At 40.3% G+C, this 22,194-nt stretch overlaps 1 protein-coding gene across 9 annotated transcripts in view; it reads right to left on the bottom strand.

The window, feature by feature from the left end:
* LOC117428072 (autism susceptibility gene 2 protein-like) overlaps window positions 1-13,415 on the bottom strand; it is a 213,379-nt gene extending 199,964 nt beyond the window's left edge. For 6 of the 9 annotated variants that reach the window (XM_058994125.1, XM_058994128.1, XM_058994127.1 and 3 more), the window contains exon 1: window positions 12,192-13,415. In XM_058994125.1, coding sequence (XP_058850108.1) covers window positions 12,192-12,485 — 294 coding nt within the window. In that variant the 5' untranslated portion in view covers window positions 12,486-13,415. The remainder of the gene's footprint in view (window positions 1-12,191) is intronic. The other 3 variants (XM_058994130.1, XM_058994132.1, XM_058994131.1) reach the window with 2 other exon arrangements.
* Window positions 13,416-22,194: the final 8,779 nt, after the last annotated feature.

The following is a 22,194-nucleotide window of genomic DNA, read 5'->3' as shown; positions in this document are numbered from 1 at the left end:
TACATTGTGATACTATCAATAAACTAACTAAACAAAATGACCCAAGCACATTTCAACACAATTGGACAAGTGGTTCAGAAAGACCAAACATATTAAGCAAGCATTTTAGACAGACGTTGGGAATTAAAACACTTGAGCACTGTGAAGTAAAAAGCAAGAGACTCCCTTTTAAAATGTGAAGGCATAGAGCACACACAAGCTGAACCTTGTTGGAAAATGCTACACAGCAAGTTATGGGACCAGTGCCAGTAACTACTGCGCACTCCAGGGCTAGTCTTAGAGAAAAGCAGTGCCCCTAGCCAGAATATTTCATCTGAAAAAACACACAGATTGAATATCTACACTAGAATGCACTTTCAACACTGCTATCTCTCAAAGATGATAAAAAGAAATATGAGGAGTGCCTTTCAGTGTCATTAAAGGAGTGGGTTTTTAAAATCCATGTTCCCGTTTCTCTTATTAGAACTATCAACATTACTTTGTTGTAAAATCATTTGGTTCCTTTGCTTGTGTTTTTATCACATTACTAGAGGGACCAGATATACTAATACAAGGTAAATGAATAGATCTTGAGACGCTGTTTATCACCAATTTAATGTTCTCTACCCTCTGAGCATGGCAGGTCACATGACTCCCCACCCCCGACCATTACTGATGGTCTTACTCACAAACCAGTTCAATATTGCAACCCAATACCAGTCACCTGTTTGCGCAACACCCAACGAAAGAGACAGTCACATCATCTGAAGTATTAAAATGTCTGTTCTGTTTCAGCAAAGTGAAGACAAACAGCATGGCTTGTTTAGTAACGATTCAGTAGCAGAATTTCACGCTATTGCGGTCGTGTAAGAAAACTATAAATCCTGGCAGCGCCTCCACCTCCGGAGGTCTTGGAAAAACAATCTGCACAAAAACATCTATTCATTTTCCACCTGAATGACTGCAGATGAGTTGGGTAAAAAAGACACATGCAGTTTAATTACCACAAGATGCACAAGACAGTACCATATTCTTCATATTGTCCCCATGTGTACAGAGGGCTATTCCTCTGAAGTACAGTCGTTTGCACAACAAATGTTCTGCTTTCCTTGGAAATGATGACGCCTGCATTGTGAGGATTGCTAGTTTTCTCTCGTTTCCAGTTCCGAAGGGGCACTGGCTAAAACAAGGACAAAAAATGAGAAAAAAAACATATTCTAATTTAAATCAGGGTCAGCTCAGCTCCTGCAGCTCAGTTTCAGTCCCAGATAAATAACTGTATTAGAAATCGAAGGGTTTATTGTGAAGGCGATGTTGAATAGAAGTTTTTTTTTTTTTTTTTTTTTTACAGGGACTCGCACAGTCGGGTTAATATCCTGACCTGTCAGAGACGCTTGTTCTGCATTATGACAGCTGGATCAAGTCAAAAACTGTCACAAGATATGAAACCAATCTTATAGTCGATCCTCTTTTCACACCAGGTGTGTATCTCTTAACATCCGGGCACGTGTGACCATGTTCGTATTCGCTTACGTAGATCTATAAATCACAGACTCTTTACAGTATTTATAAAGAATACTAAAACATACACGAGGTCTGAAGTAAGTAACACCCAGTCTACTGTACAGAACAGCACTTCTTTACCAGGTCATCTGCAGGGGTACCAGCTCACTCAGAATGAAAGAATATTTAATTATGTTCCATTCAGCACTACACCATAGCATACAATAACTGTTGATCCATACTAAAAACCTCTTGGGGTCCACAGTAACGGTATACTGTTGCTAACTACACCAGAGAAACCTGAAACAGGAGTCTGTTCAGGTTTGCTGTCGGGAGGTTATACCCTTGCATTCTGTTCATAGTGCTACCCAGCAGGAAAGTAATCCTAGGCAGGATAGCTATGCTGATGCTGGCCTGCAGAAAGAGTTCATTAACAGGCTGGTACCAAAGCTCTGAGCTGTAACCCAACACTGACTCTCTCACTGACCCTGCTTGCTGCGTGGACGTCTCACTCCAGCACAGTGTTTAACTTGCTTTGCATCAACTGAACAGCTTTCCTTGTGTTTGCCAGCTTTTCAATGTCATTGCACTGCCAGGAAACTTATCTAAATGCCAACACCACAAGCATCACACACACTCCTATATAATTTATACACCAGGGTCTGATGGATATTTGTGTTCCTGGTGCTAAAGAAAACTTAATGCAACTCAACATCTTGCTAGTAATTCCTTTCCAAAGTTTTTATTTTAAAATGTGTGTTATGAAGTATGACTTTTTGTAACATATCTATTGAAAACAGTTTGATTTGATACAGAATGAAATAAACTGTAGCAATGGACATGCTTGTTATAACATGCAAAAGGTACACTACAGTATCAATTAAGTCAATTTTAAGAAAACCGCTCAAGTGGCTGGAAGATTTGGACCATTGGGATCCATTTACAAAGCTTTCACTCAGAAGTTGTTTAAATCATGTTTTTTGTTTGTTTGTTTGTTTTGTTTTTCTAAGTCTCTTATTATGTATAAAATGATGTTTGATATTTATGAAACTATTCTGTACTGTTGTTAATGAAACCATCCATTGTCCAGGAGTGTTTCAGGAATATCAAACTTGATTTTCATCATGAAAACAGACTTTGAAGAAACATTATTCTAATACCTCAGGAGTGGAAGATGTGTGAATAGAACCCATTACTGGTAATACGTGGAAGGTTCCTACTCCATGTTTGAAACTGTTTAGTCAGGTGTACCACAGAAACCAGTTAGTTTACCAGTGAAGTCCTCCAACTCCTTGGAATACCTGACTCACAAGGGTGAGGAAAACAAACAATGATCCTACTTGACATGCTGTATCTGTCTCTCTTCAGGGCAGAAAACACACACTTGTCAAACTGAGAAAGGGCCCTTCTGTTGTTTTGAAACCTAGTCTACCTGTCAGAACAGTGACGATTAACAAGACAGACTTTCAAGTTTTCCAGCAGCCGTACCCATTGTGTGCATTAAGATTCCCAACCCCTGCTTTATGTTTCCAGCACAGATCAGTACAAGCTGTTTTAACACTAATTCTTCCAGTTGTGTTTGCAGGCTTTGCCAGCTTCACTTATTTGGTAGAGTTACTCAGAAAAACAAACAAACGCTCTGAGAGAGCACGTACCTGCTGGAGCCAATCCCCTGTCTGAAATGACTGCCTAGCTCGTCTCCCCTGGAGCAGTGCTCCTGAGATTCAGCTCCTTTTAACAACTGATACTGCTGCCTAACCAGGCCCTGCAATCGGAGGGCAGCAGGATTGCCAGCTCATTAACCCAGTTTGCTGCTTATCTGTTACCCTGGTGGGAGCAATCAGACTCAAGCAGCGCTCTCAATTTCAAAGCAGGCACTGTTGTCGTGGGGGGGTTGTGGAGACAGAAATTGCAGCAGCTATGCATTTATTGGCCTACCATGTTACAAGTGCAAAGCAAAAAACTAAAAACATATATTTTAAATTAAACTTCAGAATCATTTTGAATTGAATTTTAGGTTCACAGCATTAGGCTAGCCACTGGTGGAACACAGGCGCTGCTCAGTTCAGAATTCAGGGGTAAACATGTACTGAAGTGTGGAATTTTTGATTGCGTTTTGATTGTTGCAGGCTTGGGGGAGGATAACTAAATTCAAAGCAAAGTCAGCAAAAAACACCAAAGTGAGTATTTTATTTAATGTGGGATGTATATTGGGATATCTCCTGTGTTGTGTTTTAGAATCATTTACTTGGGTTGAAATAGTACCCTATTAAACACAGCTTTCTATGAACAAATATCAGTACAGTCAATACATCCTGTTTTAACTGAGCCATCACTCTCACACAGAACACAAGTCCGTGCTCATACACATACAGAGCTCCTGTAATGGATGAACAGACAGCAGCTCTCTTTAATGTCACGGTGGTAACTGCAGGTTTGTTTAGCTGGCACCCACATGCCTGTGGCCTACCATAAATATGCACACTAGAATGTGCTACAGCAGATAACATGCTGTCTACAGCCACGGTTTTCAAAGCAGGAAGGCAACCTAATTGCAGTAATGGAGGAGCCAAAACGGGAGGTCCTGGGCTAAAGTGAATGTATAAAAGATAACATCTGTATTGGAAAAAAAGTTATTTTATTATTATTATTATTATTGACAACCTGAAAACAATGAAATGAACCCACATGGTGCAAATTTCAAAACTTCACAGGCCATTCTGACACTCAAACGTATAGCCTACTCCCCTCCCACTCCCTCCCAAACATCTCTTAACTTTTAGGCTGAAGCATAACACAGAAAACCCATTGTGCATTCTCCCATGAACAATGAACTCCATTCTGCCATCAGAGCCCAAACATGCATTAGCTCATTCACTCTCTCTCTCTCTGGCAGAAATCCCAGGCTCGTATCTGGTTACCAAACCAAAAAGCAATCAGTTAGGTGGTTTCATGTCCTCCAGAAAGCCCTGAGGAGCTCCAGTGAAGGTGCCACTAGCTCATCCTCCCGTGACGTAGTGAACATCAAGTGGAGACGAAGCAGGGTGCTGGATCTAGCTGCAGACTCCGGGTGCGAGATCGAGCTACTATACAGATACAGCCTCATGTTATCAGGGAGACGATACAATGCACTGTTCAACAGAACCAGCTTCCAGAAACACTCCCTTAGGTACCCGACCTCGCAAGCATGTGTGCTGGCTTGCTGGACGTTATCAGTGTACTTCATGTGCTTTTTGGATCAACACTTTACCGACAAAACCCCATGCCGGTACCTACAGTATCACAGGCAGAGGGAGGCCGTTTGAGAGACAGATTGTCTTGGAGGCTCCGACCTCTTGCTTGGAGGAATGGCTTAACTTCTAAATAATGCATGATGAAATTACAGGATACCTTTTTAAACTGAGCATAACGTTCCCGGTTAAAGAAATCACTGCTCGGCAATCAGGTGCCAGCAGCCACTTTGACTGGGGCAGAAAGTGGGCTTGGTGTATTAATATACAAGCAACAGAAATACAAATGATATTATTATGATTATTGTTATTATTAGCTGGTCCAATCAGCTGTGCAATTACAGAACACAATTTTACTTTTCAAACTACTGCTTAAAAGTAAGCTTAAAAGTACACACACATCAAATGTAATTTCACTGAATACCGTATGATCTACAGACATGACACGTACCCACATTCTTTAGTTTAGTAAGCACTAATTTAGATTAATGTCATGGTTTAACTCAACAATGAGTCCACATTAAAGACAGCAACGTACAGCACCAATTTTACTGAAACATAGAAAAAGTCTGCATGTGCTGCATGTTCAAAAATCCAACACCCCCCAACGTTTTCAGAAAAGTAGGACTGATCATGTGAAAAAGAGGTTCCACCGATTTAGAGAAGATTTGATTGATGCTTCTAGGAAGCCTTTAATGAAGCTGCCTTTACTAACTAATGAGGTCTTCCCTGGTCGTGGCAGAAAGTGGAATTGTCTCCTTTTCATCTTCCATGGCAGGGAAGTGGACTAACAAGCCTTCAGAGCAAGTCAGGGGAGACTGGAGTCTATTTCCCTGGGGATCAAGCAGAGCAAAAACAATGAAAGGCGAGAACGTTTCAGCTGCACAATACCAGGAAACGTGCTCAGAAATCACGAGCCGCTTCTCTGAAGGAAGGTAGAATACATGAAAGTGGACAGGCATTGCCCACTGTGAAGACTGAGCCGAACATCTTCACTATTCAGCTGCTGCTTGGAAACACCTTGGCTGCATAAAAAGAAGGTTACCTTCTGCTTTCTTATGAGAAAACAACACTTTCCGACCGTAATCATACCAACCCTGGGGACCACCCCCCTTCCCTTCCCCTCCCTCCTCCCTCCTCAAAACAGCTCTGCAGTTTTGAATAGACCTGTACAGGGTGCACATGTTTTGTACTTGCACCCACCACAGAAAGGAACATTTCAGCCTACCTAACAAAAAGACAAAGGCTGAAATTCCCCAGAACCAAAGCACAATACGTGGCTAAAATAAGCAGCAGTCTTTTGTCATTGCCAAGCATAAGCAGGAATACTTCCTACAATTTCTTAAGAGCAATATGTGTTCTAGGAACTCTTTAATTTCTGCAGAATATGTGAGTCAGTCAGGCTGCTGAGAGCAAAGTGCTGCATTATCAGAAAAACCACAGGTCCAGGGCAGAACAAAAAAATAAAAATACACACACTTTGCAGGAAACCCCTACTGCTTGTGGGAGAGGAGGTTCCTGCTGCTGTACAATATTTCAGAGGGGGCGGCTTTGTACATGCAGTTACTTTATTATTCTCTATTATTATTATTATTATTCTTGTCATGTTTTTGTCATAATTCTGATAAACCATTACATGTAGGCTATAGAGCTTCCCAAGCACTTAACTAATAAAAAGCACTGTACAGAGCAGGTACAGTGGATTACAAAATGCAGCCACTACGTGCTCAGCAATGGTCCAACATGCTGCAGTAAATGTGCTGTGCTGATGGGCTGAGACTACCAGAATTCCTCTGTCGGACCATTCCCACCACAAGGGCCAACAGGATGACTTGGTGAAAACCAACCTAAACAGATTCAGTATAATAATCCGATCATTTCTAATCGACTGTAGGTTAATGAATATGGTCACACTACCCCTCTAGTTCCTTTCCCTGCATTCGGAGAGACATGGTACTAAAGATCAGTTGCTGCTATCATTTACATTGCGACACTGAGGAAGCCAGTGACAAAATGACAGAAACAATGGCTATTTGCTCTCTGCGTTGGGTCAGTTAAAGTTATAATCCAACCTCTTTTTCATTTCCCTCCTGCAGCTCCCCTTCGTCTGCATCATTTACACCTGCCTGGTGGAGCCTGGGGAGCTTTGAGAAGCCAAGGGATTGTGTGTAAGATTATGCTCTCCCTCAATAGGCACACACAGTAGATGTGGAGGCCGTGTGGTCCAGTGGTTAAAGAAATGGGCTTATAACCAGGAGGTCCCCGGTTCAAATCCCACCTCAGTCACTGACTCATTGTGTGACCCTGAGCAAGTCACTTAACCTCCTTGTGCTCCGTCTTTCGGGTGAGACGTAATTATAAGTGACTCTGCAGCTGATGCATAGTTCACACACCCTAGTCTGTAAGTCACCTTGGGTAAAGGAGTCTGCTAAATAAAAATAAACTAATGTGTGACACTGTCAACGTCATGTTACTGGATCCTGGGGCACAAGGCACTCTGTCACTTACATTGCTAAAAGAGCAGGAAGTCACAATCTGCTGATCTCTGTCATTTCTCTCCTGCATAGTTTCAGCCATGCTTAGTCTAGTTTTTTACAAGACGACTTTGTTTACCAACTTATTTACATTCCAGAATTACACAAAAGACCATGACCCTACTGCGTTCAAAAAACACATTACAGCACGAGCCCCAAATGCACACTGCTGACAGCAAGTGATAAATAAATGAACCACCATCGTATTTTCTGACCCTTCACAATCACTTTATAAGTATCTCTTTAAATAACACCCTATTCCCGCTGGTGATCAGGATTCATTTGAACGTTTATCTTACCAAGAAATGCATGCCGACAATTGGTATGCCAGTCATCTTCTGCGTGAAGTAACAATGCAACACAGTTCGAATTACATTGAAAATAAACCTCAAATTGAACTGCTTGTCATTGTACAATTTTAACAGTAAAAACCCCACTGGTTATTGCACTATGTAAATATTTGATCCGCGTTCAGAAACAGGGACTTACCTTATCTCTTGTACATCATGACTTAATGATTTCATTGCAAGTACATGCCTCACACGTAGCCCAGCTTCCTCTGCCAGAATCCATTGCTTTTCAAGTTTAATTTATCCACACGTTTGTTTTTGTCCTTCTATTCCCCATTAGCTTTCCTACCATGAACTGCAATCAATGAAATACAAGCCTCATACCAAAGAATGTAAGCTGTACAGCCAGTATTGTATGCAATACCATTCAACCTCACACCCGACCATCCTTCATATAAACTCCCCCAGAAGCACAGAATTTGATAAGATCCTGGAATCATTCATTATCACCCCTCCCCATCTCAGTTCAGTGCAGAATCAGTGCGTCTTACTCACAAGATTTTAAGGACTATGTTGTTGACTGTATTTTTAAAAGCTCTTTTTTGATTAGTTCAATTGTTTGGTGTAAATTAAACCCTTTTTTGTTTGTTTAGTTAATCATCATTTTTCAAAACACTGCCTAACCACACAGAATGATTAAAAACATTAAAAAAAAAAAAAAAAAAAAAAACACATTCCTTAGCAGTCCTTTAAGTGCTGTGAATTGGGGCCAGTACTTGATGCGCTGTGAAAGCGTGAAGCCGCTTACCTTATTGATGCATTCTGCTGCCAAAGCAAACTTCTGAGCACCTCTGGGCTAAGCATTACACAGCAATCAGGCCTGATGAGAAGTGAGCAGTCAGGATAATAGAGGTGGCTCCGGGTGAGGCTGGTGAGCAGCCCAGCGAATCTTAAAACAGCAAGTTAATGAGAACTCAAAGCGTGACTAAGTGCAGGAAACCTGACTAAGCAGCTTGCACTCCGCCATTACAGAAAGGGAGCTGTTGTTGGTGTTTTGCTTGTAATTACTGACTGCGTGCTGCACACCCTGTGCCTCTGTCGGGGTCTCTGTGTAAGAACAGCAGCCGTAACCTGGGTTAAGAAGAACATCTGTGTTCTGTACGGCTGATAGATGGAGTGTGAGCAGGTTATCTTCCCCGTTAGCGCTCAGCACAGAGGCCAGCATGACACAGTCCCTGCTGAGCCGGCAGCGCACTGTTTGCCCTCCCTGCATGTTGAACAAGAGAATCGTCTGGACCGGGGTCTCTGTGTACGACACCATGTGTTGCATTTTGTGTGTTAACATATATAGGAGTTAAAACAGGAAATATCTGCAGCAACTTAATTTTGCAGAAGTCTCACTATGTAAATATTTAAAGAAACAAATGTGTATGCATGCAAACTGTACATATACTGTACGTAAACTGAATTGAGTAGCTATACAAGTTTTGCAACATGAATATTTTGCAGATTTTTTACCAAAGACACAATTAGTCTATATCTTGCCAGCAAACAGTTCATGTTTTACAGATGATATATTTATTATTCAAATCACAAGACTTGCAAGCAAAGAAATCTTGAGTGTTGGGTTTGTTGGTGCTGAATTGAATTAAAATGAGGACATTTAGCCCAGAGATAAAGACACACCTTTCCCAAGCACTTGTGGGATACCCGAGAGGCTTCATTTTCAAGTGATCATGTTCTCTTCAGGGCTGAGACCATCAACTGCTTTGTCTCACCTGTCCAAATAGATGACTGATAACGGAGTAGATTCCTTCCTAAAGCAAGGTAGCAAGTTACCTCCTGTTTCTACTTGCTGCCCCTGAAGAAGAGATTTGTTCACACTGACTCACCCACATACACACGCTATAATAAAATCCTTACCAACCATACCTAACTGATGAAGCAACTGATTGCTTGAGAACTATTAAAAGTAATGTAGGTAGCTATGCCTTCTGCTCAAAGTTTAGATTAATGACCTGTGATGATACAGGAAAAGGCATACTGACCACTGCTAATTCACCAATGAAAATACTCCTTTAACTCTTAAACACAAGGGCTATTTGTGAGTGATTATGTAAATAAAGGCTAATAGTATTGTTGCACAGTTATATAATTGATATGCAATTACACTGTAGCTTTCCTTTCAGCTGAGAAGACAAGTTCTCTGTATATTTTAAACTCAATCTGCAGTGCAAAGAAAAAGAAGGCTGCATTTCAGAAAACAAGTGGGGACATGGAGACAAAGTGTCTTCTGAACTGTACAACCAAATACAGAAATCCTATTCAATGAACCTGCCGAACTGTACAACCGAATACAGAAATCTGTTTCAATGAACCTCTGAACTGTACAAGGGAATGCTGATGCTTACTAAAGAAATGTTTTTAAAAAGAACATGAATAAAGCGGGACGTCCAGGCATCGTTCCACATGTGCTGGGATTGTGATCACTGTAGCAGACAGATTGCATTCCGTGTGACTCTGAAGGACTGGATGTTAAAGTCTGAGCATGAGAGCAGCCCTTGCTAATGCACACACACTCAAGTGCTGTGCTCAGCCTTGGGAGCCCAGGCAGGCAGGCAGGCAGGCAACCTTGGATGTGAAGCTCATCCCTTTCAGCGGAGAAACGTTTAAATAAACAAGCCTCATTTCAATGTATGCAAATCATGGTTTGCTGTACAAGGCTGACATTGAGCCGGGAGGTGTTCTTGGTCATCATATTCCAATTTCAGCACGGCCGTTCCCTGATCACCAAACAATTCCCAACACGGAAAAATGATCCGCACCTAAAAAGAGGTGTCGCCGATCCCAGAAAACAGGAACGGCTACAGTGGCTGCAGGGATTCTCCCAGCCATATTAATCAGCTGATATAAAAGAAGTGAAAACTCGAAAGCTTTAAGGGAACATACAGATCTGCTTAATCAGTTTCTCTGTATTCACTGTGTTCCCAGTGTGAAAGACACTTTGTGCTGCTTTGGTTCTCTCAAGAGAAGGATGTATTTACACATGTAAGTGTATTCTCAAGGGGTGGGACTGACCACATATGTGGAGGGTCTTTTTATCCTTTCCACTAACAGCACATTCATATTGTAATCGATGACAGGCTGGTTAACACCAGCCTTTAAATTGTACTGATCGATCTGCTGTTATGAAATGTGCTTTATTCAATAGGGCCCTTTTACATTACTGTAGAACTGCAGAAGCAGGTTTATGCTTTCCAAGAAGGATCTCCTAGTGAATGGGTAGCTTTCAAACAAGTCTCTTAATGTTTCCTAGTAGATCTATTGAAAAGGTGTTTCATTAAAAGGCTTCTACTACTGTAGCCAAGGCACACTTATGATCTGTACTTAAATAAATGATGGTTTTTTTCCTCTTTACTTTTTGCTCAATACACAACAGTACGTGTATATCAAAGTTAAGACATTTTCGACAGAAGAGTGCTACCGTAACTATATGCACAGTATCAAGCTGAATGTTTGGGTGTTGGGGGAAATAAATTCTTGTTGGAAAGGCTCTTGTCAGTAATTTTCTAGTCAAATGATACCCAGGTTCTCTTACAAAGTACAGTTTACAGTGTCTATTTCCATACATATGTAAATGGATACGCACAAACAGGCACCAAGACAAGCCAAAATGTCAACGTTATAAAATGCAGCTATTTTAAAATCGTGTCCTGTTATTGAAGTTCCTGTAAGTGTGCCGGGGAAACGGTTAATGGGATCTTCGAGTAATTACGGAGGGCTTGACAGGTTCATCTCATAACCAGACGGTTTGTGACAGGCTTTCAGAAACGATTCCGTTTGTCATTTCTGTTGCTAACAAAAGATTAGACGTACCCCTCTGAGAAATAAAATGAAGGACATACCACAAGATGGAAAACAACAACCACCCCTTTGACCTGCCCCCAAGGCAAAGACAGTGAAGGGCGGAGAGAAACTGCACACCCTTTCCCAGGTGGGAGAAGACGGACGTGAACCGAGCTTAAATGTTTTAGGAATGACAAGACTGCTGGACAGCTTCATCTTTACACCTGACTGCAGAAGCAGCATCAGTCATGCACCTGGCTTTAAACAGCCCCCTGACCCTAACCCAATGCAAACCACCAGGCCCACTGAATAAATACAGCTACCCAGTTAAATAAAGCTGTTGGAATAAATTCAACCACCAACTGCATAGCAGTTTGATACACACTTGGTTTAACTAAGAGTTTAATTGGACACAGGTGAGCTTGTTACCTATATACACTGGGGCTGATCAAACTCATCAAAACCTGGAATGGGTGGAATTGCTATGCAACAGAAATCGTACTGTCACCCCTGAAAGGTCGCATAGTTTGGGTCATCTAATGTGTAAGATCACAATCAACACATTTTGCATGTTTTTGTTTAAAATGAGCTTGGATAAATATTTATACCACTACATCACAATACACAGACAATATGTGCTACAGCATATATTTACATGCTTATTATTATTACTTTTTTAAAATACAAATGTCTTAAACAATACTAGGTCTAAAACAAAACAAAACAAAACCTTTTTTTCTGGCTTATTAAATCTACTGTTTAAACCATCGTGTTTTTAGAGTGAAAATAATTTAATTCCAATCCCTTACCTCCAAGAACTCCAGCGTGATAAAACTGGATATGGCAAAACCATCAATAATAACCTCTTCTTGAGAGCCGGATTCCCTTCTCTTCCTCCTCGGGGGCCGGGGGGCACGGGCAGAAGCAGACACATTTTGAGTTTTTTTCCCATTTTGTGAAGCATGTTCCCTGCCGGGACTCTCGTCCCTGTCAGAGCCGGAGGAAGGACTCTGATTGCGGGCATCCGTGCTAGCAGACTCCCTTCTCCTTACCTGGTCCCTTTGAGACCTGGATCTCCGGCTCTGCCTCATTTTACCATCCATTTATAAATTATTTACTATAAAATAAGATGATGATAAAATTGCGGTTGGTTTACCCTTCGAAGAAGAGAAAATAACTGCTCGCAAATTCCACGAAAAAAAAAACCAAAACAAAACAAACACGCACAATTCCACAGAATGACCTTGAATCCGAATCTCCCGAAAATATTACAGACACGATTCCAAATAATCCGCCAAAGCAGACCTTCAGCGATCCAAATACTCCTGGAAACCCAAATAAAACCAGCGATGCCTTCTTCCACCGGGCAGGTGCCAAACTGCAACAAAATATCACTCGCTTTGCAACTTTGTGCAATGGCAAAACACACAATTAAAACACATGCATGTTACGGAGAACGGGAAAAAAAATCACATTGCTGCTCCTTGTTTTTCTATACAGATCCAGATCCCACGAAAACAGAAAACATCCGTGCGGATTCTGTTTGTTATACATAGATTCAATATTGATGTTCCGTCAATGTCCACTTCTTTACATGATCTGCAAGTTTCAGCTGTTAATCATTTCTCATCGCTCCAAGTTGCACTCATTTTCAAACCAAACCAAACCAAAAAAAAAAAAAAAAAAAACAACACTCACACGCACGCTGGAATCTCCCGAGTCTTCTGCATATTATTCACGTTTTATGTTATGTATTTATTTAAATCCACCCGATTAGCATTAAACCCCATCCATTCTCTCCCTCCCCCTGAAAGCGCTTATTCCCGGCCTGGAAGTTTTATAAATCCATTCTCTTAATCGGTCCGTGGTTGTCAGTCTGCTCGTAGAATCGGAAGATTTTCTCCTTTGCTTTTAATCCTAAAGGTTTGATGAATGTTCTTAAAGAGACAGAGGTGATTAAAATCTGCTCTCTTCACTGTCTCCTCTACACTGAAACTGGAGAGTCTGGTGTAACTGACGTACTTCCGCCACCCCTGCAAAGAGGAAGTGAGCTTTATTAAACACTTTTTAAAAAACTGCTCGCTGCAACTTTTGACTTGTAAAGAAACTGTTACAGGCGATGCGTTGCGCTGATTAGATAGGCGTCGCTGGCGTTTAGTGGCTTGTTTTATAAATATTGAAATGAAACCTGTTCGAGCTGGCTTACTACACCACGCTCGTGTAGTTTATTTTTTCCAAGTGCCTGAGTCGATTGATCCGCTGTCAAAGAGACGCACACTTCATCGGTGTAACCTGTTGTTACACATCGGGGGAGGGGGGAGAGCACACTGTAGATCATTGTGTGTGCAATGCTATAAGAAACACCTGTGTGCATGCGCACTCACCACATTCACATATGTGTACATGCCACTGCAATGCTGTTTTTAAAGGCTATTTCACTATCACCAGTGGTTATAAAATGTATATTGAACAATGAAGTCTAGTTCTGATACCGCAAAAAAAAAAAAAAAAAAAAAAAAAAAAAAAGTGCATCGTTATTATGAGTAATGACTGGGTGACTGACGTATCATTTAGAAAAATGGTACTGTGTGTGTCAACTGCTAAAGATACAACGTGTGTAAAATTTAAAATGTGACCTTTTTTTTCCAACACAGTATTTATCTTTGAATAATCACTGCCATTTGATATGAATATTCTTGACTGGAAATTGATAAAGACGCAATCAGATTTGTCGCAGCACTGGTAGCTGATATCGAAGTTAATGAGACGCGATTGATCTAGTTTAGTAGTCAACATGTCTTATACATAGCTATGAACATACTTTTCTTTCATAACGGCGGTCTACAATATATTTTGTTTTCTTTATTTTCAAATTGCATATAAAGTACGCGCGTAATAACCGAGTTCTTGTGTCCCATTAACGATTTAGCATCATTTTCACTCCTCTTGCAAGGGTTGTGACGCTGGAGTTTCCTTTTACCTGTCAGGTGTAACAGCGTGGATCAGCAGTATCAGTGACGTCACTGCATCACACATCACCGCGTTACACGGTGGAGAGCTGCTGGTTCACATGGGCAATCTCTTGCAGACCAGCACAGGAAGGTCTTTGCATTTTGAGCACCGAACGCAGTCCTCTAGTTAAAAGATCTATAATTTGTCAAAACACTAGAAGAAAACAAGCAAATGACAGGGGGCTTTAACATTTGAATTCAATGTAATTAAAATGGTTATACTTAAAGAAATCATTTCACATCTCACTGCTGCTGTGTTCTTCCACGTAGGGCCCACATGCCGTTTTAATTTTCATTTGAAAACATGATATGCTGTAGATTAAAGCGAGCTATCACTTTGCATGACTCACTTTCAGGTAGTCTGTTTTACTTGCCCTTACTGGAGAGTGAAATTGCCTCTACGCCACGCCTTCAGCACCCGTCTTTGCTTTCAATAACCTATCAGCTGGTTCCCCTAATGATTGACACGCTCTGCAGCCAGTGACACGGTTTCATTTACCATGCTTTCCTGCCCTGAGTGAAACTGAACGGGCGATTTCTATTTAGCTGTTATTCTTTATATCTGGACATGCGGCACACAGGCTTTATATTTTGTTCGTTCAAATCGCAACCCGCAGTGTGTCAAATATCACAGCTGCAATCGTTTCTGTGGAAAAATAAATGAGAGCTTAAGCCTCCTTATTGAGCTTTTACAGTTTTCACAGTGCTTTCCATTTTATAAGCATTTGATTGATTTGTATTTATTCGGTTCATCTCAAAATATCCCTGAAGACATGAACAAGTCATTAAAAGAGAGAAATGTGTGTCAGAGCTGCAGTCTCTTAAACTTAAATAATGTAGCATTGCTTTAGTCATTATCGTCTATCATTTCCCTACACTTAAGAAAATGCCCTGCCACCCTTCAGACTAGATGATGCTCAGGCCTCACCTTCAGAGGCTGGGTCCTGAGCACAAAGCCTTCACCATGGTCCTCTCAAACCTCTTTGTATGGAACACACAGCTCATTGAAAGGGGACAGACCTCAACAACACAAAACAACATCACAATAATAGAAATGTTAGATTTTCATATGGTATTTTTGAATATCTTTCTATTTTAGCAGTATAGTGGTCAACTGGATTAAAAAAAAAAAACACATTAAAATGTAAAACTATAGGCATAGCAGCCTGAAGATGCAATTTCAGTTATTTTTCCTTTTGATTTGTGAAGTGGTTTGTGTTAGCCTGAATTATTCAGATGGGATTTAATAGATGTTATGAATATTTGCGGTTAGGATTACTCTGGGTAATCTGTTAAGAAATAAAGAAATAAATAAATAACACTCTAGCACAGTTTTTTAGAGAGGTCCCAGATTTGGATCTGTTTGTTTACCTAAGATGGAGCCCCTCATCTTGCATTCCCAAAGCTGATTCCAACCCTATTACAGGCTTACAGAAATGAAATAACAGCGGCCCTGGTAATCTGGAAGCAATTTCACCATCTGCAGTATATCTGATGAAGTTCGACAGAAATGTTGGCTCGGGTTCGGAGCCCCTCGGTAGTAACTGGGCTGTTGCCCTGAGCTGTGTTTTTATAAACCTCCTTTTCATTGAAGAAGAAAGAAGAGCTGCAACAGAATAAAGATATACTGACATGTTCTCATATTTTAGTGCATTGCAATTAGCGGAGGTCCTTCACAGTTAGTCAAGTGATGGGACTGTGTGGGAATCAGAACTGATTGAATATGCTTCCTTCAGTAATACATCATTAGAGACACTGGGGGTCCTCTCAATAGTCTACAGTAATTGGCTTTGGGAGATACATTTTCTGTGTTATCTTTATTCAGCCTGGCTTGGAAAGGTTTTCGATGTGAAGAATAATGATAGAGCTGTACATTCTCCCTGAAGAAGACCTAGCCTGGAGATATATATAAAAAATATCAAGCAGGTATTATTCTACTGTCCCTTAGGAAGGAATACAAAGAATTCATCCCAGCTGTTTAAAATCCATCATGAGTTAATAAACAGGTATGGGAATCCTTGGCATATACGATCATTCATTTTTGTTTAATTAGTTTTAAACCTGCTTCCTCTTCTGCAACAATTCAGGCACTATGGTGTCAAAATATGCAATGTTCTTGTATAAACGTCTGTTGTTGAATGTTAAAAGATTGCTGGCATTAGCCTGGAGCTTTGACGTTGGCTTTGCCTTTTTGTTCAAAACTTGGAGAAGGGGGTCGTAAAATAAAAGTGATTATATCTGTTCAAGCAGCAGGAGATTGCTTTCTTTCCTGCCTTATAAAGTGATGATATCGATGTTGCTAGTCATTTGGTTCTGGGCAGAGAACGCATGTCACTAAGGATGAATTCAAAACGTGCTCACCCTTACTGTATATTTGATCACATTCAAATTGCAGTGGGATTGCTGCTGGTTGTGCAGAGAACCTGCCCACATGCCGGGGCTGGTCGGAGGGACACGTCATTTCTTGCCTGCTTAACATCATATTTCATACGTTCTCTATCGTGTTCCGTTGTTGTTTCTGCATTACATCATTATTTACAACAGGTACGTTATTTAAAATTAACCAGATGTTTTTTTTTTTTAAAAGACCACAATGGATGTATAATTTCTTTTATTTCATTTAACGTCACCACAGACTCCGTTTTCTGCCAACGTTTCAGAGCAGCTAGATACTACAGCTCCCAAATGGTAATGTTTCAATTCAGAAATTCAGATTTTCAGAAGAGGTAGAGAAAAGGGATGTTTTTTTTTGCAGGAATAGTTAGTAAGCCAGGTAAACAATGATCGAAGCAGAAGCCATGTACAATGACAGGTACAATCTCAAAAAAGTTTGTCTTTAATACAGAAAGGAGAAAGTTCTGGTTGCTGTGACTCAGTTGACATTGGCTTCAGCAAACCTTCTGTTGTCAGGATGGAGCAAATCCTAGGACAGGAAAGTAGAACGCTAATGCATCCTGTGCCCCAGACAACATTAAAAATGCATGGAAAGAGCATTGCAACTGTCATTGTGGGCCAGACTGATGTACTTTTTTGTTCCAGAGAAAGCGTCGTTAGTGTGATAACTCATAAACGCTGTAGAGGGCCCTGGATCACATGTCTGTCCCTTTGATTCAATAACAAGCTCAAACCAATGCTTTCTCATCACTTTTGAGATGGATTAACATCATTACTGGGTTAGCGTTTATGTTATGTTTATGGTTTATGTTAACTGAGGATGTGCACATTTTCAAAATACAACAATATATATATTCTGATGGCTGTTACAACACTGGGTGGAACAGCAACTTCTCCAGATAGAGCATTGTGTCTTTGAAACATCTGCCTATTGCAAATGAAAGTAACAAATATTTGCAAAAGATAACCCTAAGAGATAATCCAAGAATAAGGCTTAGGAACTGAGAGTATCATGTTTTAAAATTCAAGTTCATGAGTGCTATAACATGTGTTTCTTTTAAAACTGCACATCTGAAACCTGTGTAACTAAGTGCTAAATGGATACGATTTCTGGGATTATTTTCTGAGCTACAATCACTTAAAGAGGTGCTAACATAATGCCTTCTCAAGTGAAACATGTTACCAAGAGTCCCAGAAGAGTTCAAATACAAGTTGTAGGCTTGGTAGATATTTCAATGATAACTCTGCAATATTAATACTGTGACTTGTCTGGTTAAAAATGAACAAGGCCTAATAACCAGCTGAGAAACTGCTCTTTCATTTCGGGAGCTGATAAAAGTTCATGCAAAATAGATTCTTGCAGTTCATATTCATCCAGGAGACTGTGTGGCAGTAAGTTGACCTTTAACCCTACACATGCACTTTGGATATCAGCTGATTGAAATGTCTCCGGTTTAAAAGACATTTGTACGACACAGTGAAGGCCACTTAGTAAAACCCAGCTAGTGTCAATCTATATGACTAGATTATAAACTATGAACGTTTGGCAGCAGCTCAGGTATTTCTTCTGGTAATTTAACTCGCTAGTAAAGAATGCTATTGGACAAATGGATTTAGTTTGAATGTATTAGTCCTCCACAACTTCTGCATTTCTTTATTTAAAAGAATACGTTGCAAGTTTTAGAACAGATCCTTAAAATATACTGGAATAATTATGCATATTGTTTTTTTTTTAATATTCCAGAAATACTTATGGCAGAAGAGAGCATATGGCATTTGGCAATAGCATTCCAAAGAGTTTTTTAGTTTTTTTTTATAACAAAGAAGGCAATGAAATTAGTGATGTCATAATGAGCATGGCAGATAATCACTCATGTTAATGTTTTGAAGAGAAGCTGTCGTTACACAGGTCCTGTATCAACACTACAGAAAGGCACTTGTGTTTGTCTCTCCCATATACTGTCTACTATGCAAGCACGCTGTATTTACTTCCAATAGCTTTTAAACGGGATCATGTTTTTTTTAAATGCCATGAATAGCATGAATCTGCAAGCAGATTATAGAGCAGAGAGACAGGTATGGCTGCGGCGCTGTGTGCACGAGTTCAGAGATTAATACTGATAATAACCCACAAGCGCAGGCTGAGGGAAGCTCACAGTCATATTTAAACAAAGCCGTCTTTGAAATGTTTAGCAGCTGCACCGAGTGCTATCTCTCTTTCAAAGGTGTGTTTGTAATGATGCAGTTCTTTAATCTGCCCGCAGGGACTCGCAATAGATTGAACTGCAGTACTTTGCTTTCCTCAATCTATAAAATGTGATGAAAGGTTTATTAAGGTGCAGTAATACAGTGCAGAAACACAGTAGCTTGTTAGGTCAGCTACAGAAGACAATGATAGTGTAGGACTTATCCCATCTACTCAGTGCTGCTCAGCTTTTCCATACAGCATTCTATGCTGTGTCAGCTATACACTGGTGGGCTCTGAACAGCTCTGACAGTCTGTATACAGTATGCCTGCCTGCAATGTAAGCTCAATGCCACCTAGGAACTAGGCTGATCCTCGGTCAATTCAGATTCCCTCTAAGATTCCATTTGAGGCATCTTGTCTGCACTTGGTGTAGATAAGTAACATACTGGGTGGCAAAAATGATGCTGTGATGCATGACTGTTTCAAAACGATGCAATTAAAGATCGCACCGAGGTTCACGTCCTTTAGAGACATAAGTTATCTCATGTGAAGACAACATCTGTACAGTAAGTGTGCCCGCCCTCTACCAAATGCTTTCTGAATGAGTATCAGAATGCAAGGCAGAGTGTGCCTGCCGGCCAAAGATATCTGCTTTAAAGCAATATATTGTCAGTTCTTGAACATCCCAGTGAGAGCAGGGCCGCTGTTCATCTCGTGAGGAAGCAGCCATTGAGAGGGTTCTTATGGTACTAACTCCAGTAATGAAAACACAGACAAGCAACCATCTGTGCTGGGAATGCTGATTTGTCAAGTAAACTATTTTATGCTTAGACAAGGTAGTCTCCTTTAGGATTTGATTAGATTATCTCTATGCAAACAAAAAAATCTGACAATTATTATTATTATTATTATTATTATTATTATTATTATTATTATTATAATTATTATTATTATTATTATTATTAGTAGTAGTAGTAGTAGTAGTGAGTTAACCACCGTCTGATTGAACATAAAAGGCCTAAAGGAGCACCGGTAGTCATTTTAATTGATCGGTCTCTACAGGGAAGAGACTGGAGCTGTGTCTGCTCTCTGTGACACACACAATCTCCACTGATTCTAATGAGATAGCACATGCATTACTGCTCTCTGTGACACACACACAATCTCCACTGATTCTAATGAGATAGCACATACATTGCTGCTCTCTGTGACACACACACAATCTCCACTGATTCTAATGAGATAGCACATACATTACTACATGAATCATGAGCCCTGTGTTATTCAAGCTGCTTGCAGGAAAGCCCCTGTGTTTAGGTGAGCTGGAAAGAGGGGTGCTGTATATTTAGAAATCCATTAAACAGTCTTGTGTGTCCTGCAAACCACGTTGCCACTTCCCTGTGAATTGTCTCAACCCTATTTCTTCAGCCCAGTGACTGTATTAGTATACATAGAGTGTACAAAGTGGGCTTCAGGGAAATGTAATAAACTGTATGATACTCTTTTTCAAGATCATGCTGAAATACTGCAGCAGTTATTAAATTCTTTGTTTTAATGCTGTGCGCTAGCTTGTGATTATGTCAGAAACCTAGAGTCTAGAGTGACGTTAAATGAAACAAACCAGTTGCTTTTGGCATTGTTTTGATTGGCTCCCAAGGGGGAAGGGGCTCTGCTTCTCTTCACACAGAGGAAGCAGGAAAGCTGCCAGCTGTCACTAATTGTATGAGCAGGTTGTAAATTTGAGTGTATTTTGGGTAGCTGTTAGTACCTAGGAAAACACTCATTTAGGCAGTGAAAAATTGGCAACAGGGATTCCTTTTTAAAAAACTATATTGGCAGGAATAAGTGGATAAGCCGCTGGTCTGAAACCTAATGGATGTTTTATTGCAGATAAATGTCTTGCTTTAGCCTATAAGTATTATCAATACCGGTCAAATGCTTATAACACCCTTTATAGATGCATTATTGATTGTTTATAACAGATCCTTGGGGACTTTTATTAGCATTATTAAGCAAAACCAGTGAAATGTGCAAAAACGACAGGTGAAGTCTACAAGGTGATATTTACAGGTAATGTAACATGGGAAACATACATTCGCTGGTGTAAGTGTGTAATTATTATGGACAATGACAGAAATGAAACTACAGTCCTGGGGGTGGGGGTGGGGGGAAGGAAATGAATCCCATATATTTTCTAATAGGGGTAATCAGACAGCTTCTCAGTGCACTTGAAGAAACTTACCTACCACAGAAAACTCCAACTATACAAACAGCAGCTAACAATATGCAATATGCTCAGCCCAGCCCTTATTAAGGTTTGCTGTGGTATACCAACGTGAAAGCATTGCACAGTGCAGTGAAGCATAATGAAAGCCTATTGAAGGTAAATCACAGATCCAGTAATTGCGTAGTAAAAACACAGGAAACTGCAAAGTGTTGAATGGAGAGCAAGCTGGCACAGGGAGTTACCTTCCGCCAGCACAGCCAAGGCAGAAGTAAATGAGGTGACATGTCTTAGTAGGCTGCATACTAAATGTCTGTTTGTTTTTGTGGAAGATCAGCTTTAACAATGCATGTGCACTTCTGCGGCTAGCCTCTCCATTACTACTCAGGTAGGAAATAGCGCAAATCTCCTTGCAGAACATCTTGACATATTAAAGGGCCTCTTCAATCTAGCTGTAATGAGCTCTTGAGGCAAGTGGTGCTGAATAGAAAAAAAAAATCATGCGAGATGCAACACAAAAACACAAGCAAAGCAATGCAAACCAGAGCTCTATTTTCAAAGAAAGAAGTGTTCTTTTGTAAGCAGCTGCCCATGTGACATTTCAGTATTATTCATCTGCATGAAAAATGTCTGCAAGCAGCCAGTATTGATGTAAGCTGTCTTTTATAACACATCACAAATTCCAAAAGCTCAAATTCTTTCTAATGCCATCCTATGAGCTAACAGCACCCTCAGCTGAATGAGTATGTTATTATTATGCTATGATATCTCCTTCTTCTTCTTCTTTGTAGTAGTATTTGTAATAGTCGGCTACATTCAGTAGCAATGAGCAAGGCTACAGTACATACAGCTGTGGCCAAAGTTTTGCATCACCCTATAGAATGAACTAATTTTGCTTCATAATGTCGAATGTAATCTGCTGAATAATTTTTCGTTAACATATTGAATTACATAATGTTTTATAGTTTTCCATATACTTAACGAAAAACTGAACA

The sequence above is a fragment of the Acipenser ruthenus genome, chromosome 21, assembly GCF_902713425.1.
Source record: "Acipenser ruthenus chromosome 21, fAciRut3.2 maternal haplotype, whole genome shotgun sequence".
In the NCBI taxonomy this organism is placed as follows: domain Eukaryota; kingdom Metazoa; phylum Chordata; class Actinopteri; order Acipenseriformes; family Acipenseridae; genus Acipenser; species Acipenser ruthenus.
This window is presented reverse-complemented; position numbering and strand designations above follow the sequence as displayed.